Source organism: Vipera ursinii (genome assembly GCF_947247035.1).
Source record: "Vipera ursinii genome assembly, chromosome: 17".
NCBI lineage: Eukaryota > Metazoa > Chordata > Lepidosauria > Squamata > Viperidae > Vipera > Vipera ursinii.
In genome coordinates this window covers 1,158,049-1,174,466 of record NC_139530.1, presented here as the reverse complement: position 1 = coordinate 1,174,466, position 16,418 = coordinate 1,158,049, and the positions used below count along the sequence as shown (strand labels likewise).

At 50.5% G+C, this 16,418-nt stretch overlaps 1 protein-coding gene across 1 annotated transcript in view; it reads left to right on the top strand.

Moving 5' to 3' along the window:
- Positions 1-133: 133 nt before the first annotated feature.
- The window catches only part of VPS13D (vacuolar protein sorting 13 homolog D), a 54,869-nt gene continuing 38,584 nt past the window's right edge, over positions 134-16,418 (top strand). The window contains 21 exon segments of the mRNA XM_083375739.1: positions 134-228; positions 1,361-1,535; positions 2,230-2,304; positions 2,768-2,958; positions 3,264-3,344; positions 4,024-4,140; positions 4,364-4,468; positions 4,571-4,741; positions 5,005-5,105; positions 6,176-6,344; positions 6,860-6,952; positions 7,707-7,917; positions 8,231-8,410; positions 8,528-8,658; positions 9,087-9,159; positions 9,621-9,785; positions 10,561-10,691; positions 11,374-11,506; positions 12,153-14,366; positions 14,460-14,608; positions 15,286-16,326. Coding sequence (XP_083231865.1) covers positions 1,439-1,535; positions 2,230-2,304; positions 2,768-2,958; positions 3,264-3,344; positions 4,024-4,140; positions 4,364-4,468; positions 4,571-4,741; positions 5,005-5,105; positions 6,176-6,344; positions 6,860-6,952; positions 7,707-7,917; positions 8,231-8,410; positions 8,528-8,658; positions 9,087-9,159; positions 9,621-9,785; positions 10,561-10,691; positions 11,374-11,506; positions 12,153-14,366; positions 14,460-14,608; positions 15,286-16,326 — 5,628 coding nt within the window. The 5' untranslated portion in view covers positions 134-228; positions 1,361-1,438.

The following is a 16,418-nucleotide window of genomic DNA, read 5'->3' as shown; positions in this document are numbered from 1 at the left end:
GGGGAGGGGATCCCGTTGAGGGGCGCGCCCGCCGGAAGGAGGCGGAGGGGGCTTTTACCTCAGCTCGCGCAAAGCCTGTCGGGAAAGGAAGGGGAGGGGAAGCGCGGAGGAGCGCCGCTCGCCCCCCCAACACCAGCCCTGCGAGGTGGGCCAGGACCCCGCCATCCCTGCATTTATTTATCTTATAAGAGTAAGGTAAATAAAATCAGGTAGCTAAAATAAGAGAAGGTAAATGAAATAAAAGGATGTTTCTGCTGCTGCTGCTGCCCCTCCCAACATTTGTCCTTCCTGAGGGTCTTCCCCCCCCCACTCTTTTTTTGGTATATTCCCTCCTCCTGAGGACAGTCCTCGATTTATGACCACAGTTGAAGGGCCGACCCCAAACTTGCTGTTGCTAAGCAGGTTCGGTGACCTTTGCCCCCTTTGATGACCTTTTCTGGCCACGGTTGTTAAGCGAATCACGGCAGTTGTTAAGCGAATCCGGCTTCCCCCCATTGACTCTGCCGTTCGGGACGTCGCAAAAGGAGATGTCAGGACGTCTTGAATGCGAGTCGGCTGCCAAGGCTCTGGGTGTTGACCACGAGGACGCTGCCGGCAGCCGTAAACGGGAGCCTACTCGTTTTCCGTCATGTCCTTGGCACAGGTCGCTAAGTGAATCGGAAGTTCTTCCGCGAGTCCCCCAGTTGTGGAGTGAACCCGGCTTCCCCCATCGACTTGGCTTAAGGTCGCAAAAGGGGATCGCCTAAGCTCGGGGAGGCTGTGACCGTCACAACTATGAGTCGGTGGCTGAGCCTCCCTGGGAGAAAAGTCACTTCCGCCGAGCGAAATCTTGGCGCGGTGCCTGGGATTTGTAGCGCTTTTATTACCTTTGATCTGGGCGTGTGAGAGGCAGGTCTGGCCGCATTCTTTGTGTTTCTCCCCACCCAGGAAAAAAAGGCGTCTGAAAAAGTTTTGTTTGTGTTGTCCGAAGGGCTTGCCTTCGCTCTCCCTCCCCCTCCCTGCTGTTTTGACTCACATAAAACTTGAAAAGTCAGAAATTAAAAACACCAGATTAAAAAAATATGATTGGGTAAAACAAAACAATAAACGTTCTCCTCGTAGAAATTATCCTTTTTGGTAGAAATGACAACCGATAAATGACGACCGATTAAAAATTATCCACTCTGCTGGGGATGGTAGGAGTAGAGTAAGAAACAGAACATTTCTCCCCCGTTGAGCTTTCCTTGAATTTTTTTCTTTTTCCAAATGCGTAGAGCTGTGTGTGAGAAAGTGCACTTTGAATTGGCTTCCCCCTGGAGCTCTTTTCACAGACCGGGAAGTGACTGCAGTGGTTGACAAACCAATGTTTGTTTCCGTGCAGAGAGTGGGCCTGCTCTGAACCATGGAAGGAAGAAAGCGGGAATGACGGATTGAGTCTCCTGTTCTCCTATAAGTCGTCATGTTGGAAGGATTGATAGCGTGGGTCCTCAACACTTACCTGGGCAAATATGTCAGTAACCTGAACACAGACCAGCTCTCGGTAGCTCTCCTCAAAGGTAAGGCCTTGGGGTAGATTTTCGCCAAACCTTGCCGCCCGGCGATCGCCCAGCAGCTTTCGGCCCCTTGGGGGCTTTAATGGGTGCCAAAAAAGCACTGAGTTAACCCCAGCAGGAAATGAAAACCATGAAAATAATTCTCCAGTGATGATAGGGATGCCGTTCCAGGTAGTCCTCGACTTACTACCTCATTTGAGCCCCCAAATTTCTGTTGTTAAGTGAGACACTTGTTAAGTCAGCTTTCCCCCGTTTTATGACCTTTTCTTGCCCTTGGGCGTTAATGCAAAGGTCGTAATTCCAGCAGCATCTGGAATGCCATCATTTCCATGTCCGATGTAAACCATGTCATTAGTATTCCACTATCCTTATTTTCACGAGCCTTGTGTGAATATGAGATAGCGTGCTTGCCAGTTGAGTGATCACCATTCAGGCTAAGCTGTGGCTTGTTGGCTCTTCATACATCGCACACCAGGTCAGCAGTCGTTGTGGTAAAACCTCATTGTCTGGGCTTGTAGCTCCCCTGTTGAAAGTAAAACGTACCGTTTTGTGGCTTGTGACAAGAAGGGCAGCCAGCCCTGTCTCTTCCCCTTATCTAGATAATTCTGGGATATTCAGGGCATCATCAGAAAGTGGTGGGGTTTGGCTTTTATTTAAGTTTTGCTATCTTTCCCCCCCCCCCCCTCTTTCCCTTCAGGGGCCGTAGAGTTGGAGAACTTACCGCTGAAGAAGGATGCCTTGAAAGAAGTGTTGCCATTTGAAGTGAAAGCTGGTAGGCATTTGGGAAAGGGGGAGATGAAAGAGGGAGGGAGGGCAAGTGAGAGATAAGGTGGAGAAAGAGGAGGGAGGGAAGGGGAGAGGAAAGATGGAGAAGAGAGAGAGGGGGAGAGACAGGAGAGAATGGGGAGAAAGGAGGAGAAGGGGAGGGAGGGGAGAAAGGGGGAGAGGAGAGAAAGGAGGGAAAGACGGGCCCTCTCGCACAGGGCTCTCCAACCTTGGGCCCTTTAAGACTTGAGGACTTCAACTCCCAGAATTCCTCAGCCAACCAGGCTGGCTGGGGAATTCTGGGAGCTGAAGTCCACCAGTCTTAAAGGGCCCAAGGTTGGAGGGCCCTGTTCCAGCAGGCACATCGCTTTTTAAGACTCCTCCTGCTGGGATGGTGGTTTGCACGCAGACCTGGGCCTCCTTTTGACCCACGTGGATCGTGTCCCGTTTCTCCCCCTCCCTGGCTGCAGGGTTTGTCGGCAAGATCACCTTGCAAATCCCCTTCTACCGTCCCCACATCGACCCCTGGGTGATCTCGGTGTCCAAATTGTATCTCATCGGCTCGCCAGAAAAGCAAGAGGAGTTTGTGGAGGCGAGAGAGAGGTTGCTGGATAAGGAGAGCAAGAAAGCGTTTCTCCTCGCTTTGGAAGAAAAATGGAAAGTGAGTCCCTTTTGCATGTAAACGTCCCGAGTACAAAAACTAGCTTTTATGTTTTGAAATAATCGACCAAACGAGCTGAGATGGCCAGAAAGTTTTTTACACCTTCCCCGCTTCTCAGCCCTTTTTCAAGTTGTGCCTGTATTTGGTGACACGAGCGGACGTGTTTTGTGGTGTGCGGTTTCATCACAAACTTTTCATCACAGAGGTGGAGAAAGCAGCAGACGGAGAGCTGATTTTATTCTAATTTCTTTTAATTTTTTTATTTGTAAAATGTATCGGCCCTCCGTCTGTCCTGTTTTTTTTAGAAAGAACGGGAACAGATCGGAGAATCTTACTGGTATTCGGTCACTGCCTCGGTGGTCACAAAGATTGTGGAGAACATCGAGGTAAGTTGGAACAGGTGGAGAATTCTATACAGGTAGTCCTTGGCTGGCGACCGTCGTAAATATGAGTCAGTTGCATCTGAATTTTGATCACCTGACCGCTGGGGATGCTACTGCGGTTGTAAGTGTGGAAAAATGGTCTTAAAGTCTCTTTTTTGGGGGGGCTGTTGTCACTTAGAACTGTCACTAGATGAAGCAGAACATCCAGATTTGGTCGCAGTTCTGTCCCATATAGCATCAGCCTTACAAAGTGACTTAGGACCCTTTTTCACACTTAACGACCGTTGCAGCATCCCCAGGGTCACCTGATGAAAATTTGACCCACTTGGCAACCGACTCACATTTACGACGGTCGCAGTGTCTTGGGGCCGTGCGATCGTGTTTTGATAAGCAAAGCCAGTGGGGAAGCCGGATTCGGTGAACGGCCAGCTTACTCGCTTAACCACCACAACGATTCACTTAGCAACCGTGGCGAGAAAGGGGGCAAAACGGGGCAAAACCCACTGAGCAAAATGTCTCATTTCATGGCAGAAATTCGGGCAACGTTGGTCGTAAACCGAGGACTAGGTGTAATAGCAAGCAAAACCACACTCTGTCCCTAGCTACGTTTGTGAATGATACCTTTGCGCTAACAGAGGTAAACTTAAGAGAGACCCCCACCTCTTTTTCCTCTACCCATCAGCTCAACATTCAAGACGTGCACCTGAGATTTGAGGATGGGGTCACCAACCCATCCCGACCTTTTGCCTTTGGCGTCTGCATCAAACACGTCTCCATGCAAAACGCCACGGGTGAGCCGGTGAGTAAACACGGACCCCCGTATTAAGGCCACCAAACGGGGGCACCCTTCCCCACACAATTCCTTTCTCCAGGGGCTACACACACCGGCAATTGTCGAAAGACTTCCCTTGCCCACAGGAACACAGTCTCCAGCCCAGCCACTCTTCCGCTGCAAAGGCAGGAAGTGCGGGGAGAACAACGGCGCAATTGCCCGGCTGACCTGCAGTTTTTCTTACTTGAAGGTGGAGGAACTAATGAAGAAGAAACAGCTGGATATTTCCGACTTCAGCATCTACTGGGACAGCAACTGTACCCTGTGGGGAGACCTGCTCCACGGGGAGCTGCAGGTACCACGTGTTCAATTTACGCAACTGCCAGGCCCCTCTGTGCACGCTCATCAGCAAGATTTTAAAACAACAACCCTAAATTAACGTAATTCTGATTTCCAGGAAGCCATGGATAACAGCATGGAGAGCCGGGATCATAAATACATTGTGGAGCCCGTGTGTACGTCCGCCCTCCTCAAGAGAAATTGCTCCAAGGAACCCCTCCGCTCGCGGAATACGCCACGCCTGGAGTTTGACATCCAGCTGGAAACAATCCCTTTGAAGCTTTCCCAGGTGGAGAAAAAAAATAAATAAATCAGAAATTGGTTTGCACTCTGCTAAAGGTAGTTGCCGCTTTGAGCGGTGATCTTCGTCGTAACCCGAGGACTCTTTGAAGAACGAATCTTATCATTACCCAAAACTGGTTCTGCCTTCTTAAACAGCAGGGTGGCATTTTAATGAAAAATACTGGGCTTTTCCTCCCGACGCCCAGCCGGGCGTTGTTTAAATGCGAGGATGCTTCTCTGTCAACTGATAACATTATTTTATCCACTCAGACGCAGTACCGACAAATTATGGACTTTCTGAAAGAACTGGAAAGGAAAGAGCGACAGGTCAAATTCAGAAAATGGAGACCGAAAGTCCCAGTGACGGGAAAGTATGAGTGATTTTTATTTGTTTATGAAATAGCCTGTAGGGTTAGCCACCTCCACAAGTTAGATTACAGTTTCTAACACAAGAGGAGAAGAGCCGGAGTTAATCAAGAGTCTGGAGGGGTTTTTCCAACAATTTTATTTGATTTTACAGCTCACAAAGTCTATTAGGAAAAGTGCTGCCAACCTGCTGAATTTTTTTACTACTTTTTTTCTGTTCCTAAAGTGGTTGAGGAGGGATCAAGAGAAACGCCTATTTATACATAATTAGGTTTACTTTGGATACAGTATTGAGCGTGACAGTTTGACACACACTTTGGGGGCATAGTAGAGGCAAAGGACCGTGATTGGCATTGACAAACTAAAATAGGTTTTTTGGTTCGTGTAATCTCACTTTAAGGGACGCGGTAGCTCAGTGGGTTAGGACGCTGAGCTTGTCGATCAGAAGGTCGGCAGTTTGGCGGGTCAAATCCTGAGTGCCGCATAGCAGAGTGAGCGCCTGTTACGCGTCCCAGCTTCTGCCAACCTAGCAGTTCTAAAGCACGTAAAAACGCAAGTAGAAAAATAGGGACCGCGATGGTGGGAAGGTAACAGCGTTCCCTGCGCCTTTGGCGTCTAGTCATGCCAGCCACATGACCACGGAGATGTCCTCGGAAAAGTGCTGGCTCTTCGGCTTTGAAACGGAGATGAGCACCGGCCCCTAGAGTCGGAAATGATTGGCACACGTGTGCAGGGGAACCTTTACCTTTACCTTTTAATCTCACTTTAACCAGCATTCCCCCTACCCTAAAAGAAACCCACCCTCACCCAGCTGTCAGTTTTAATTTTTTTTAATTTAGCAATTCTCAAGCTCTTCTTCACCACCCATCCCCTTTGAACGCCCTTTGTGGCCACATTCCACGGCCACGGACCCCCAAGACTTAAGATTTAAATCGTAACATTTCTTCAGGCTCCCCCCCGTGACGTCGCGAGACCACCACCCCCACGGGTCCACACACCACAGGTGGAGAACCACCAGTTTAGAGGAGTTAGGGGGCCTTAGCCTGACCACAATTCCTTGTTTGGCTCGTTCCAGCTGCCAAGAATGGTGGCGCTTCGCCCTAAACACCCACTTGGCCGAGATCAGAGAGCAGAAGGAGCGTTCCTCCTGGGAGTTTGTGTTGCATCGCGCTCACGATGCGGTCTTGTACACGGATTTGTACTACAAGAAGCTGAAGGATTTGCCACTTTTGGAGGAAGAGCAGGTATTGAGAGCCTGTAGCATCTTGAGACGGTTAATCCGTCAAGGCAGCATGCGTGGCTTTCATTCGGAAGGGCCCTCTCTGGTTACAACTTAAACCGTTCGTTCGTTGGAGGTTAACAAGGGTACTGGAAAAGGTGACTTACGGTTGTTTTTGACACAACCGTTGCAGCGACCCCCGGGGTCACGTGATCAAATGATTAGCAACTTGATTCATAGTTAACGACAGTCACAGTGTCCCGGGGTCACATGATCTCCCCTTTTGCCACCACCTGACCAGCCATGTCAAAGTTGGGGGCGGAAGCCGGATTGACTTAACACCCGTGTCGTTAATTTAACATCCGCAGTGATTTGCCTAAAAATGTGGCGAGAAAAGTCGTAAAAAAAGGGGGCAAAAAGTTACTTAACTCATTTCTCACTTAGCAACACAAAAGCCCTGGCCAGAGTGGCCGTCGTTAAGACGAGGACTGCCTGCATTCTCTTAGCAGTCTCTCACGGTTTTCTGCTTTCTACCTGCAGGAGGAAATGGAGCGTATCGAAGACGAGCAGACGTTTGAGGAGCTGAAAATCCTACGGGAAGTAGTTTACAACCGGTTCCAGGAACTGGCTGAGGTGAGAGACGAGTTGAAGGAGTTACTAGAGGTTGGGCACTAGCAAGAGAGGCACGGTGGCCTAGGATAATAAAAAACAAAGACAGACAGGCTGAAAAAAAGTATTTTTTTTTATCCCAGAGCTGTAACCATACTGTAGTGCAACATTGAAGTGCAATATTAGGGGCAGCGCAAGGGTGTGAATAGAGTGTGAAGGATGTTCTTATTTGTGGTTTTGACATGTGCTGTGGACAGCACTTAATTTCGTTGTGAGTTACACAGGGGCAATAAAGATATTCTATTCTGATTCCGGAGGAGGCCCTAGCAGAAGTTAAGCCAGACATGTCAAACACAAGTCCTTGGGGCCAGATCCGGCCCGCGAAGTGGTTTCATGTGGCCCGCGAAGCCATCCTGGGAACAGTGAGGGAACGGCCCCCACTGCCTTGGCCCTGGCCCAGAGACCCTCCTTCTGCCAGAGACCCCCATATCTGTCCCACTCCTGCCCAAGCCCCCATAGGCACCCTTGATGCGAACGATGTAGAGCTGGCCATGCCCACCCAGTAGGCCACACCCACTCTAGCCACACCCACCCGACCCCTTGAGGGCAACCGCAATGCTGACGCGGCCCTCCATGAAATTGAGTTTGACACCCCTGAGTTAAGCCAAATATAGGTGTATTTGAGTTGGAATAGGTTTGTCGCGAGTCCGTGTTAATTGCATTCTTATTTTTTAAATTAAAAAAAAATTGGCTCAGAGTGCACTTCTTCCCCCTACAGACCACGAAGAAGCCCGATTCTCTGGATTCCGCCTCGGAGGCTGACCTGGCAGGCGGCCCCAAGAGCAGCAGTGGGATGCTGCGGTACCTCCAGTCCTGGTTCCCCGGATGGGGAGGTTGGCACAGCCAGTCCCAAGAAGCGCTGGAAACCAAGACCATCGAAGAGCTCCTTTCGGACAGCGCGGAAGAGTGGCGGCAGGAGGAGATGGCCGGTGCGTTGAGTTACGAGGTTGTGTTCGCCTGGATACAGACAGTTGTCCCTTGTGGGGTGCTTGGTGCTCTCTGGAACCTGGGTTTTCCTTGCAGGCCTTTTCTCGCAGACATTTCACGGCCCAGCTGAGTAGCATCATCGGTGCTCTGTGAGCAAATCCCTCTCCCTCCTAGCACGGATGAGGTGCCCTAGTTGGGTCATGAAACGTCTCGAGGAAAACCGCCCAGCTCAGAGAACACCAAGGACCAAGCCAAATGTTCTCTTCTATTCATAATTAGCTTCATCAACCTTGGTACTTTCTTCCCCCAAAGCAGGAGCTGATGATTTTTTTGACTCAGCTACCGATGTCTCCAGTATAAACACCTTCACGAAGAGGGACCACGTGCTGGTCAAGCTCAACCTTTGGCTACAAGGTGGCTCCATCACGCTCTTGCACACAGTGAAGAACAGCCGACAGACCAGTGAGAGGGCCTTCGTGCAGCTGCAGTTTTCAGGTGCTTGGTCCCATTTTGCTCTTGTGAAATGGATGCTGGTCTTCCTCCCTTGACGGGCTACGTCCTTGGCTCTACTGAGGGCATCCTAACCCTGGTTGGGTTGGTCTGTCTTTTCAGGCGTGACCATCCTAGCGGAGACGCTCCCTCGCAGGAATTCCTCCCTTCTGAAAGTTCAGCTTGGAAGCCTCTTTGTCCGGGATTTAGCCACCGAAGGGACCATATTTCCAGTCCTTGTCTTCCCTAATCCGGTACGTTGAACTCAATGCCACGCAGGCAGCTTTTTCACTGTTCCAAAACTTAAAACATCAAAGAAAAACCTTTGAGAAGGGATATGGAACCTCATCCGTTTTCTGCTCACGTGCACAAGGGAAGTCCTCAGGTTATGACCACAATTTCACCCCCACCCCTGGCCTCTGCAAACCCACTCCCTTGTTACGAAACGTCCACAAGAAAACTGCCAAGCCCAGAGAGCACCAGGGACCCCCAGAGTCCTCCTCCTCCTCCCACCAAACCCCCCTCCCTTCTGGCCCTGATGAGGTTCCCTAATTGGGTCATGAAACGTCTGCAAGAAAACAGCCAGGCTCAGAGAGCACCAGGGACCCCACAGTTCAAGCTTGAGCTACAAATATTCTCCTTTATTGATGCTTATATTCTTTCTCTTTTTCTCTCTCCCTAGCTTAAAGAAGTCGGCTGTGCCTCTTCCGTCAGCCTCCAGACCTCATCTTCTGACACTAGCAACCAAAGCAGTGGTAATATTTTCATTTTGGCAGCAGTTTGCCACCTGCCGTTCAAAATAATCCAGTCATTTGTCAAGCGTGAACAGGTTGCATTTAAGTCTTACCACACAAAAACATACGTAGTTGGCAGCTTCTTGTGTAATTTTCAACCTCTTTGAATCGTATCAGTCCCATCGGCTTCGCCCGTGGGATCCCAGAAAAAGCAAGCAAAGCACAAATCTCAAATTCCAGCAGTCGGTTTGGCTGTGCCGGGTTGGTTTTTAATTTTTGAGAATCACCTAAACTCTTTAGCAATCGCCAGACCCTCAAAAAGCAGTTTAAAATTGGACGTCGTCTTCCCGATGATGCTGGAGACCGTACAATCCTGTTGCCCTGTTTCTTCAAGCGAATTATGCGTTTACTATTATTATTTTTTATAGAGAGAGAGAATCTGTGTTTTGCTCATGGTTACCCTTTTGCTCCTCTCTCTGCAGAAGATCCTGTTCCAGTTTTTGAAATGCTGTATGAGAAGAATCCAGCTCGCAGCAATTTTGAGAGGCGGTTGGAAGTCAGCACCCAGCCCCTGAATATTATTTACAACCCCCAGGCCATTAAGAAAGTAGCTGACTTTTTCTACAAGGGCAGAATCTTGTCCTCAGGTGAACTTCTTAGTCTGTTTCTTTCTCCATCTCTCTCTTTTTTCCCCTTACATTTCAGGTTATTTACCTTACTGGTTTCACCCAGAGAACTGTTGTTTTTTTTAAGTGAAATGGTTTGTTTTATTGTTAAGCCATAGATTACAGGGCATAAAGAAACCTTTGTCAAATACACGGGGTGGGGGGGCTTAGTCTATCTCTGGCTGCTAATCACAACGGCCAGATTCATTTTTTTCAGGCTAAGCCGTGAACTTTATCCTTTAAACCTCCACGCTTTCGTGCTTTTAAGTTTGGACATGGTGGCGTGTTGTGCAAAATCAGTCGTTGTGATTCAGAAGGCACACTTTGCAGTCTGTAAGAATAAACCTGGTTTAAATGTGGCTTAGTATGATTCTAAAGGACACGGTAAGGAAAAAAATAAGAGATTTTTACTTGAGCTTAAAAAACAAAACCCCGACATATGAAATTTCCACAGTATGAAACAGCCTGTCTGAAAATGACCATTGGCTTAACAGACTTGGAAGAGACCCTTGAGGTCTTCTAGTCCAGCCACCCCCTGCTCGAGGAGACCATTCCAGACATTCACTTCTTAAAAAGCCTCCAGTGATGGAGCACCCACAATTTCTGGTAGCCAGCAGTTCCGCTGGTTAATTGCTCTCACTGTTAGGCATGTTCTCCTTAGTTCTAGCTTGCTTCTCTCCTTGATGAGTTTCCGCCCGTTGCTTCTTGCACCACTGCTGGACGTGCAACATCAATATGTTGGTGACCCTTAATGCAGGTTTCGGATGTCAGTCCGAGCTGGAACTGAGAGTGGCCGAAGCTGCCAGAAGACAATACAACAGGCTCAAGATGCAAACCAAAGCTGAAATCCGCCAGACCATCGATCGGCTGCTTGTCGGGGATTTTATTGTGAGTGTTGCTGTGGGGGTCTCTTTTTTTGCAAGTTACAGCATGGTCACGTCTTTGCCTGAAACCCAGGACTTCAGGAAATCCCTGTTTTCGGCTGGTTGGAAGGCAGATTAGGCCAACAGCCTAACCAGGGTGTCTCAACGCCGACAACTTTTAAGATGCGTGGATTACAAATCCCCGAATTCTTCCATGCTGCCTGGGGAATTCTGGGCGTTGAAGTCCACGCATCTTAAAGTTGCCAAGTTTGAGAAACAGTGGTCTAAACAGCTTTGTGTTCTAATATTAAAAATACAAACTGGATTTGACCATCTTACCATTCCAGCCTGTGGTGCACACAGGTTTTGGGTTTAGCCAGTTGTGGTAAGTCAGCCGTTTTCATTTGTAAACCATGATTTTTGGTTTGTCATATTTCAGTTAACTACAGATTATTCAAGTGTCCGTTTACATCTAATGAAGGCAGCTCGACGAGTCTGATTAAAACAATCTTGATTAAAATTGGCCCCTTTGGTATATCCTTTGAATTTGTTCCCTAGGATACACAACTGCCTCCCGGTAAACCTGTTTCTAGATTTGTTTTTATGGTTATTACGCTCCTAGGCATCCACTTCTTTTAAACTTTAGATATGTACTTAGAGAATCATTTTGACTGTTGGAAAGATAACCAGATTTTGCTTTGTTTTAGGAGGAAAGCAGGCGTTGGTCCATCTGCCTGGATATCTCTGCCCCTCAGGTGATCTTCCCGGACGACTTCAAATTTTCAGACCCTGTTTTAGTCGTGATTGATTTGGGCAGAATGCTGCTTACTAATTCTCAAGGTGCAAGCTCTTAATTTATTTCTAAATTTACAATCCAAGAGTCTGTGTCTCTGCGGGATGGGACAACGCGCCACGGCCAAGTCGCCACGGGACAGAACACTAGAGGACAGTCCCAACAATTCAATTTAATTATTTAAAACAGTTAAAACATTGTTTTAATTTTTATCATTCACATTGTCCCTCCTGTGGTGTCCTTTCTTTAACGATTCTGTTCCACTATTTCTTCGACATTAGTGTAACTCTTGTCCCATTGGCAAATTGCCCTGTGGTGAGCTGACCATGGTGAGTTGACCATAGTGAGTTGACCATGGTGAGTTGACCATGGCGAGTTGACCATGGCGAGTTAGCTGTGGTGAGTTGACCATGGTGAGTTGGCCATAGTGAGCTGACCATGGTGAGTTGACCATGGTGAGTTGGCCATAGTGAGTTGACCATGGCGAGTTAGCTGTGGTGAGTTGACCATGGTGAGTTGGCTGTGGTGAGTTGACCATAGTGAGTTGACCATGGTGAGTTGGCCATAGCGAGTTGACCATGGCGAGTTAGCTGTGGTGAGCTGACCATGGCGAATTGTCGCGGACCAGTGTCTGTGTATCTTGTGTGTGTTTATCAAAGACCGCTTGGCTGATTTCTGACCCTCATTTTCTAGAGGAGCACAGAAAGAAGAGTCCGGACAGCCCATCTCTGGAGCTGAGCGATTTGAGCGACGACGAATACCAGACCCCTCTTGCTACCCCTCCCAACAGCCCCCCTCCCGAAGTCCACCTGAGCGGAGAGGAGGAGAAAAGCAGAGAGGAGTTCCCGGGTGTAGAAATTAGCGAAGAGCAACTCCAGGCACACTTGATGAGCAAAAGAATGTACGAGACCTACACCTTGTCCTTCATGGACCTGCAGATCATGGTGGGGCGAGTGAAAGACAACTGGAAATACGCCCAAGACATCGACGTGGGCCCAACCCACGTGGTGGAAAAATTCAACGTCCATTTACAACTGGAGCGACGCTTGATCTACACTTCCGATCCCAAGTACCCCGGAGCTGTCCTGTCCGGGAACCTCCCCGATTTGAAAATACACATCAACGAAGACAAAATCGTGGCCTTGAATAACTGTTTCAGCAGGCTGACCACCCCTGACTTGGAAACCCCGGGCCCCTCGCAGATCGGGAAAGAGCCTCCAGGCTTGGAGCAGCGCGGAAGCCTGCACAGCTCCGTGGTGAACTTGACCCAGAGCGTCATCCTGGTGGAACAACACACCAAAGAAGTCCTGGTGGAGTCACAGCTGCTCCTTGCAGAGTTCCAGGTCAACTGCATGCAGCTGGCCGTCGAGAGCAATGGCCGCTACATCGCGGTCCTCAAGGTTTTCGGCACCAACGCTCACTTTGTGAAGAGGCCCTACGACGTCGAGGTCTCCCTCACGGTCCATGGCCTGCTCTTGGTCGACACGATGCAGACCTACGGCTCCGATTTTGACCTCCTGATGGCCTCGCACAAGAACCTCAGTTTCGACGTCCCAACGGGCAGCCTATGGGACAGCAAAGCCCAGTCCCCGGTGAACGGCCTGAGCGAGCTGCTCTTAGTCCGGGACGTCCCTCTCACCGAGAAGTTCACCCTGGCATCCCAGAGACTCTCCGGCGCATCTCCGAAGCAAGATGAGTCCCTAATCAAACTAGAATACCAATTTGTCACTGCCGAATGCCCTTCAATGAATTTGGACAGCTCCCTTCAGGTGCTGACTGTCCAGATGAACAACCTGGACATCATCCTGAACCCGGAGACCATCGTCGAGCTGATCGGCTTCCTCCAGAAGTCCTTCCCGAAGGAGAAGGACGACGGCAGCCCCCAGCCACTAACGACCGACGCCGAGAAGACCCTCCACGAGCGAGAGGTTTTTCAGTCCACCCATTCCCAAAGCACGGAGGTGGCCGTGGAGATCCACTGGCTGAACATCCTTCTGCTCAGGACGGTCACTCTGGTCAACCGAGAGAAGTTCGGCCGGAAAATCGCCACGGCCAGCATCGGGGGCACCAAGGTGAACGTCTCCATGGGCAGCAGGCTGGAGGTGAACGGGTCTCTGGGCTGCCTGCATCTGATGGACCTCACCCAGGACAACGCGAGGAACCAGTATGTGGTCAGCATTGGGAACGCGGAGCGCTACGGCGTGGGCTACGCCAAGCCCGCCTTTCCCCAGTTTGAGGATACCAGTAGCCTTCCCGACGCCCTGAGCTTCACCTTCCAAAAGCAGTCGCCCGAGGAGTGCTCGCTTCTCCTCCAGATGGCCTCCCTTCATTACAACCACTCGGCTAAGTTCCTGAAGGAGGTGGCTCTGTCGCTGGACGAGCTGGAAGACAACTTCCGCAGCATGCTGAAGAGCGCGGCCAGCAGAGTGACCACCGTCCTGGCCACCAAGACGGCCGAGTATAGCGAGATGGTGTCCCTCTTCGACACGGCGCCCAAATCGAGAGACCCCTTTAACCTGGAGCACGACGAAGGGGAGGAGCCTGCTCCCCTGTACCCCAAGACGGAGACCATCAGGCTGGTCTTAAACGTGAAGATTGAGTCGCCCGTGGTCTCCATACCCCGCAGGCCGGGCAGCCCTGAACTTCTGGTGGGTCACTTGGGACAGATCTCCATCCAGAACTTTGTGACGGGCGAAGACAACCTGAGGAGCGACAGCTTGCAGGTGGAAATCAAAGACATCAAGATGTATTCTCTAAATTGCAGCCACTTGGCCGGGAAGAAGGACTCACTGTCAGAGGCGGGGCCCGTTCCGCCCTCGCCGTTGGGCATTACCGCCAGCTGCGGCTACCAGGAAGAGTCGCAATTCACGCGACATGATTTTTTCGAGTCTTTACATAAAGGCCAAGGTAAGCTAACCCGGTCCAAGGACTGGGGGTTGGGGAGCCCTGCCTTAAGGTAGGAGGTTGGAAGCATCTCAGGCGAGTCCCCTTCCCTTTCAGCTTTCCACATTCTGAATGACGCCACCATCCAGTTCATCCTGGAGAAGATCCCCGTTGAGCGCAGCGCAGAGCTGGCTTTCTCTCTGAGCGACGATGTCAACATTTCAAGCCTGATGAGGATCGAGGGGAAGTTTGTCAACCCTCTGCAGGTAAAAAAAAAGCTCCAGTTGGCTTGGGGCTCCAGTGTGTGTGTGTGTGTGTGTGTGTGTGTAGGAATCAGTCCAATGGAGGGGGCTGATTGAGTAATAACAGATCCCATTTCCCCTCCCCATTCTGCCTCCCCCCTCCTGCCCTCCCCATGTGTCTGGCCGTAAGGTTTGATTTTAACTTTTTATGTTTCAGTTAAGATGTAACTGGAAGCCCCCCAGAGTGGTAAGGTGGGTGGGCAATAAATTCTACAAATAAGTAAATTTTATAAATGGGGGGAAAAATTGTAAGTAAGTTTTATAAATAAACAAGCCCCCCCCCCTATTCTAACAGGAAACCCTGTACGATTTCAGACAAATGGTTGCCCAATCTCTTCATAAAAGTCTCCAGTGTTGGAGCATTCACAAGTCGCTCCACTGGTTTCTTGTGCTCCCTGTCAGGAAGTTTCTCCTTAATTCCCTCCTTGGTGGGTTTCCCTCCGTTGCTTCAGGGGCTTTGGAGAATAAGCGGGACCCCCTCCTCTTTGTGGCAGCCCCTCAGATATTGGAGCGTTTTCAACCATGGCAACTTTAAGGAGGGTGGTGGCCTTCGGTGGCTTATAAACATGAAATATATATATATATATAATAGTGCATAAAATTTGAACTGATCGTGTAGTGTTCATTTGCAAACCACGCAGGTGACTTTAGCCAAGCATGTCTTCGAGCAACTGATGCAGACGCTGGACAACCTTGTCTGCAACGAGGACTTGACCAGGCCGCCGTCCGGCTTCTCATCGCCCGCCTACTCTGGCGTGGCTTCCCCTTCCGCCTCGCTTCAGAGCCTAAGCACCAATTTCTCCCTCGGCCGAAAGGAGAACAGCTTCTTCACCCACTCCGGCTTCTCCGCCGCCCAGTCTCTGCCAGTCAAGGAAGCGGCCCAAACTTTCACGCAGCTGCGAGCCACTTTCCACATCGCGCAGCTCCAGGTTCAGCTGAGTGGGGACCTCACCCTGGGAGCCCAAGACCTGGTGAGCTTAACCTTCCAGGATTTCGACGTGGAGTTCTCCAAGGACCATCCCCAGACCCTCTCCATCCAGATCGCCTTACGTTCTCTGCTGATGGAGGATCTGCTGGAGAAGAACCCCGATTCCCTCTACAGGAACCTCATGGTCTCCCACGGGGCCCCCAAACCTTCCAACCTGGCCCACAAGGAGTACCTCTCTCAGTCCTGCCCGCTGGTCTCCAACGTGGAATACCCGGAGATGCCTCGCTCGCTCCCTTCTCACATGGAGGAAGCCCCCAACGTCTTCCAGTTCTACCAGCGGCCCTCGTGCGCCTCTCAGCCCAGGCACAGAGAGGAGGACGAGGCAGGCTGCCCCCTGACCCCACCCCCCTCCCCCACGGCCAAAGAGTTGAGTGCGCCCGCTGGGAAGAGCGACTTTGACGACTCGTTGGTCCACGTCAACGTTCTCCTGGTGGACAAGAAGCACCCGGAGTTCGCCTCCCGCTACGGCAAAACGCACCGCAGCGTGGACGTCGACTTCAACTGCCTGGATGTCCTGATCACTCTGCAGACCTGGGTGGTGATCCTGGATTTCTTCGGGATCGGATCCACGGCCGAGAATCACGGGGTGAAGGCGCAGAGCGGAGAGGTCCAGCAGGCAACGAAATCGGAGATAAATCCCTTGCCGGACACCGAGGCACCGGAGGAGTCTGTCAACACCAGACTGGATCTGAAGGTACCGAGAGACGCCATCCCACACTGTTGTTGATTTCACGAAGGCAGGCAGTCCTCGGCTTAACGGCCGCAGTTGAATCTGGGTCTCTAAGT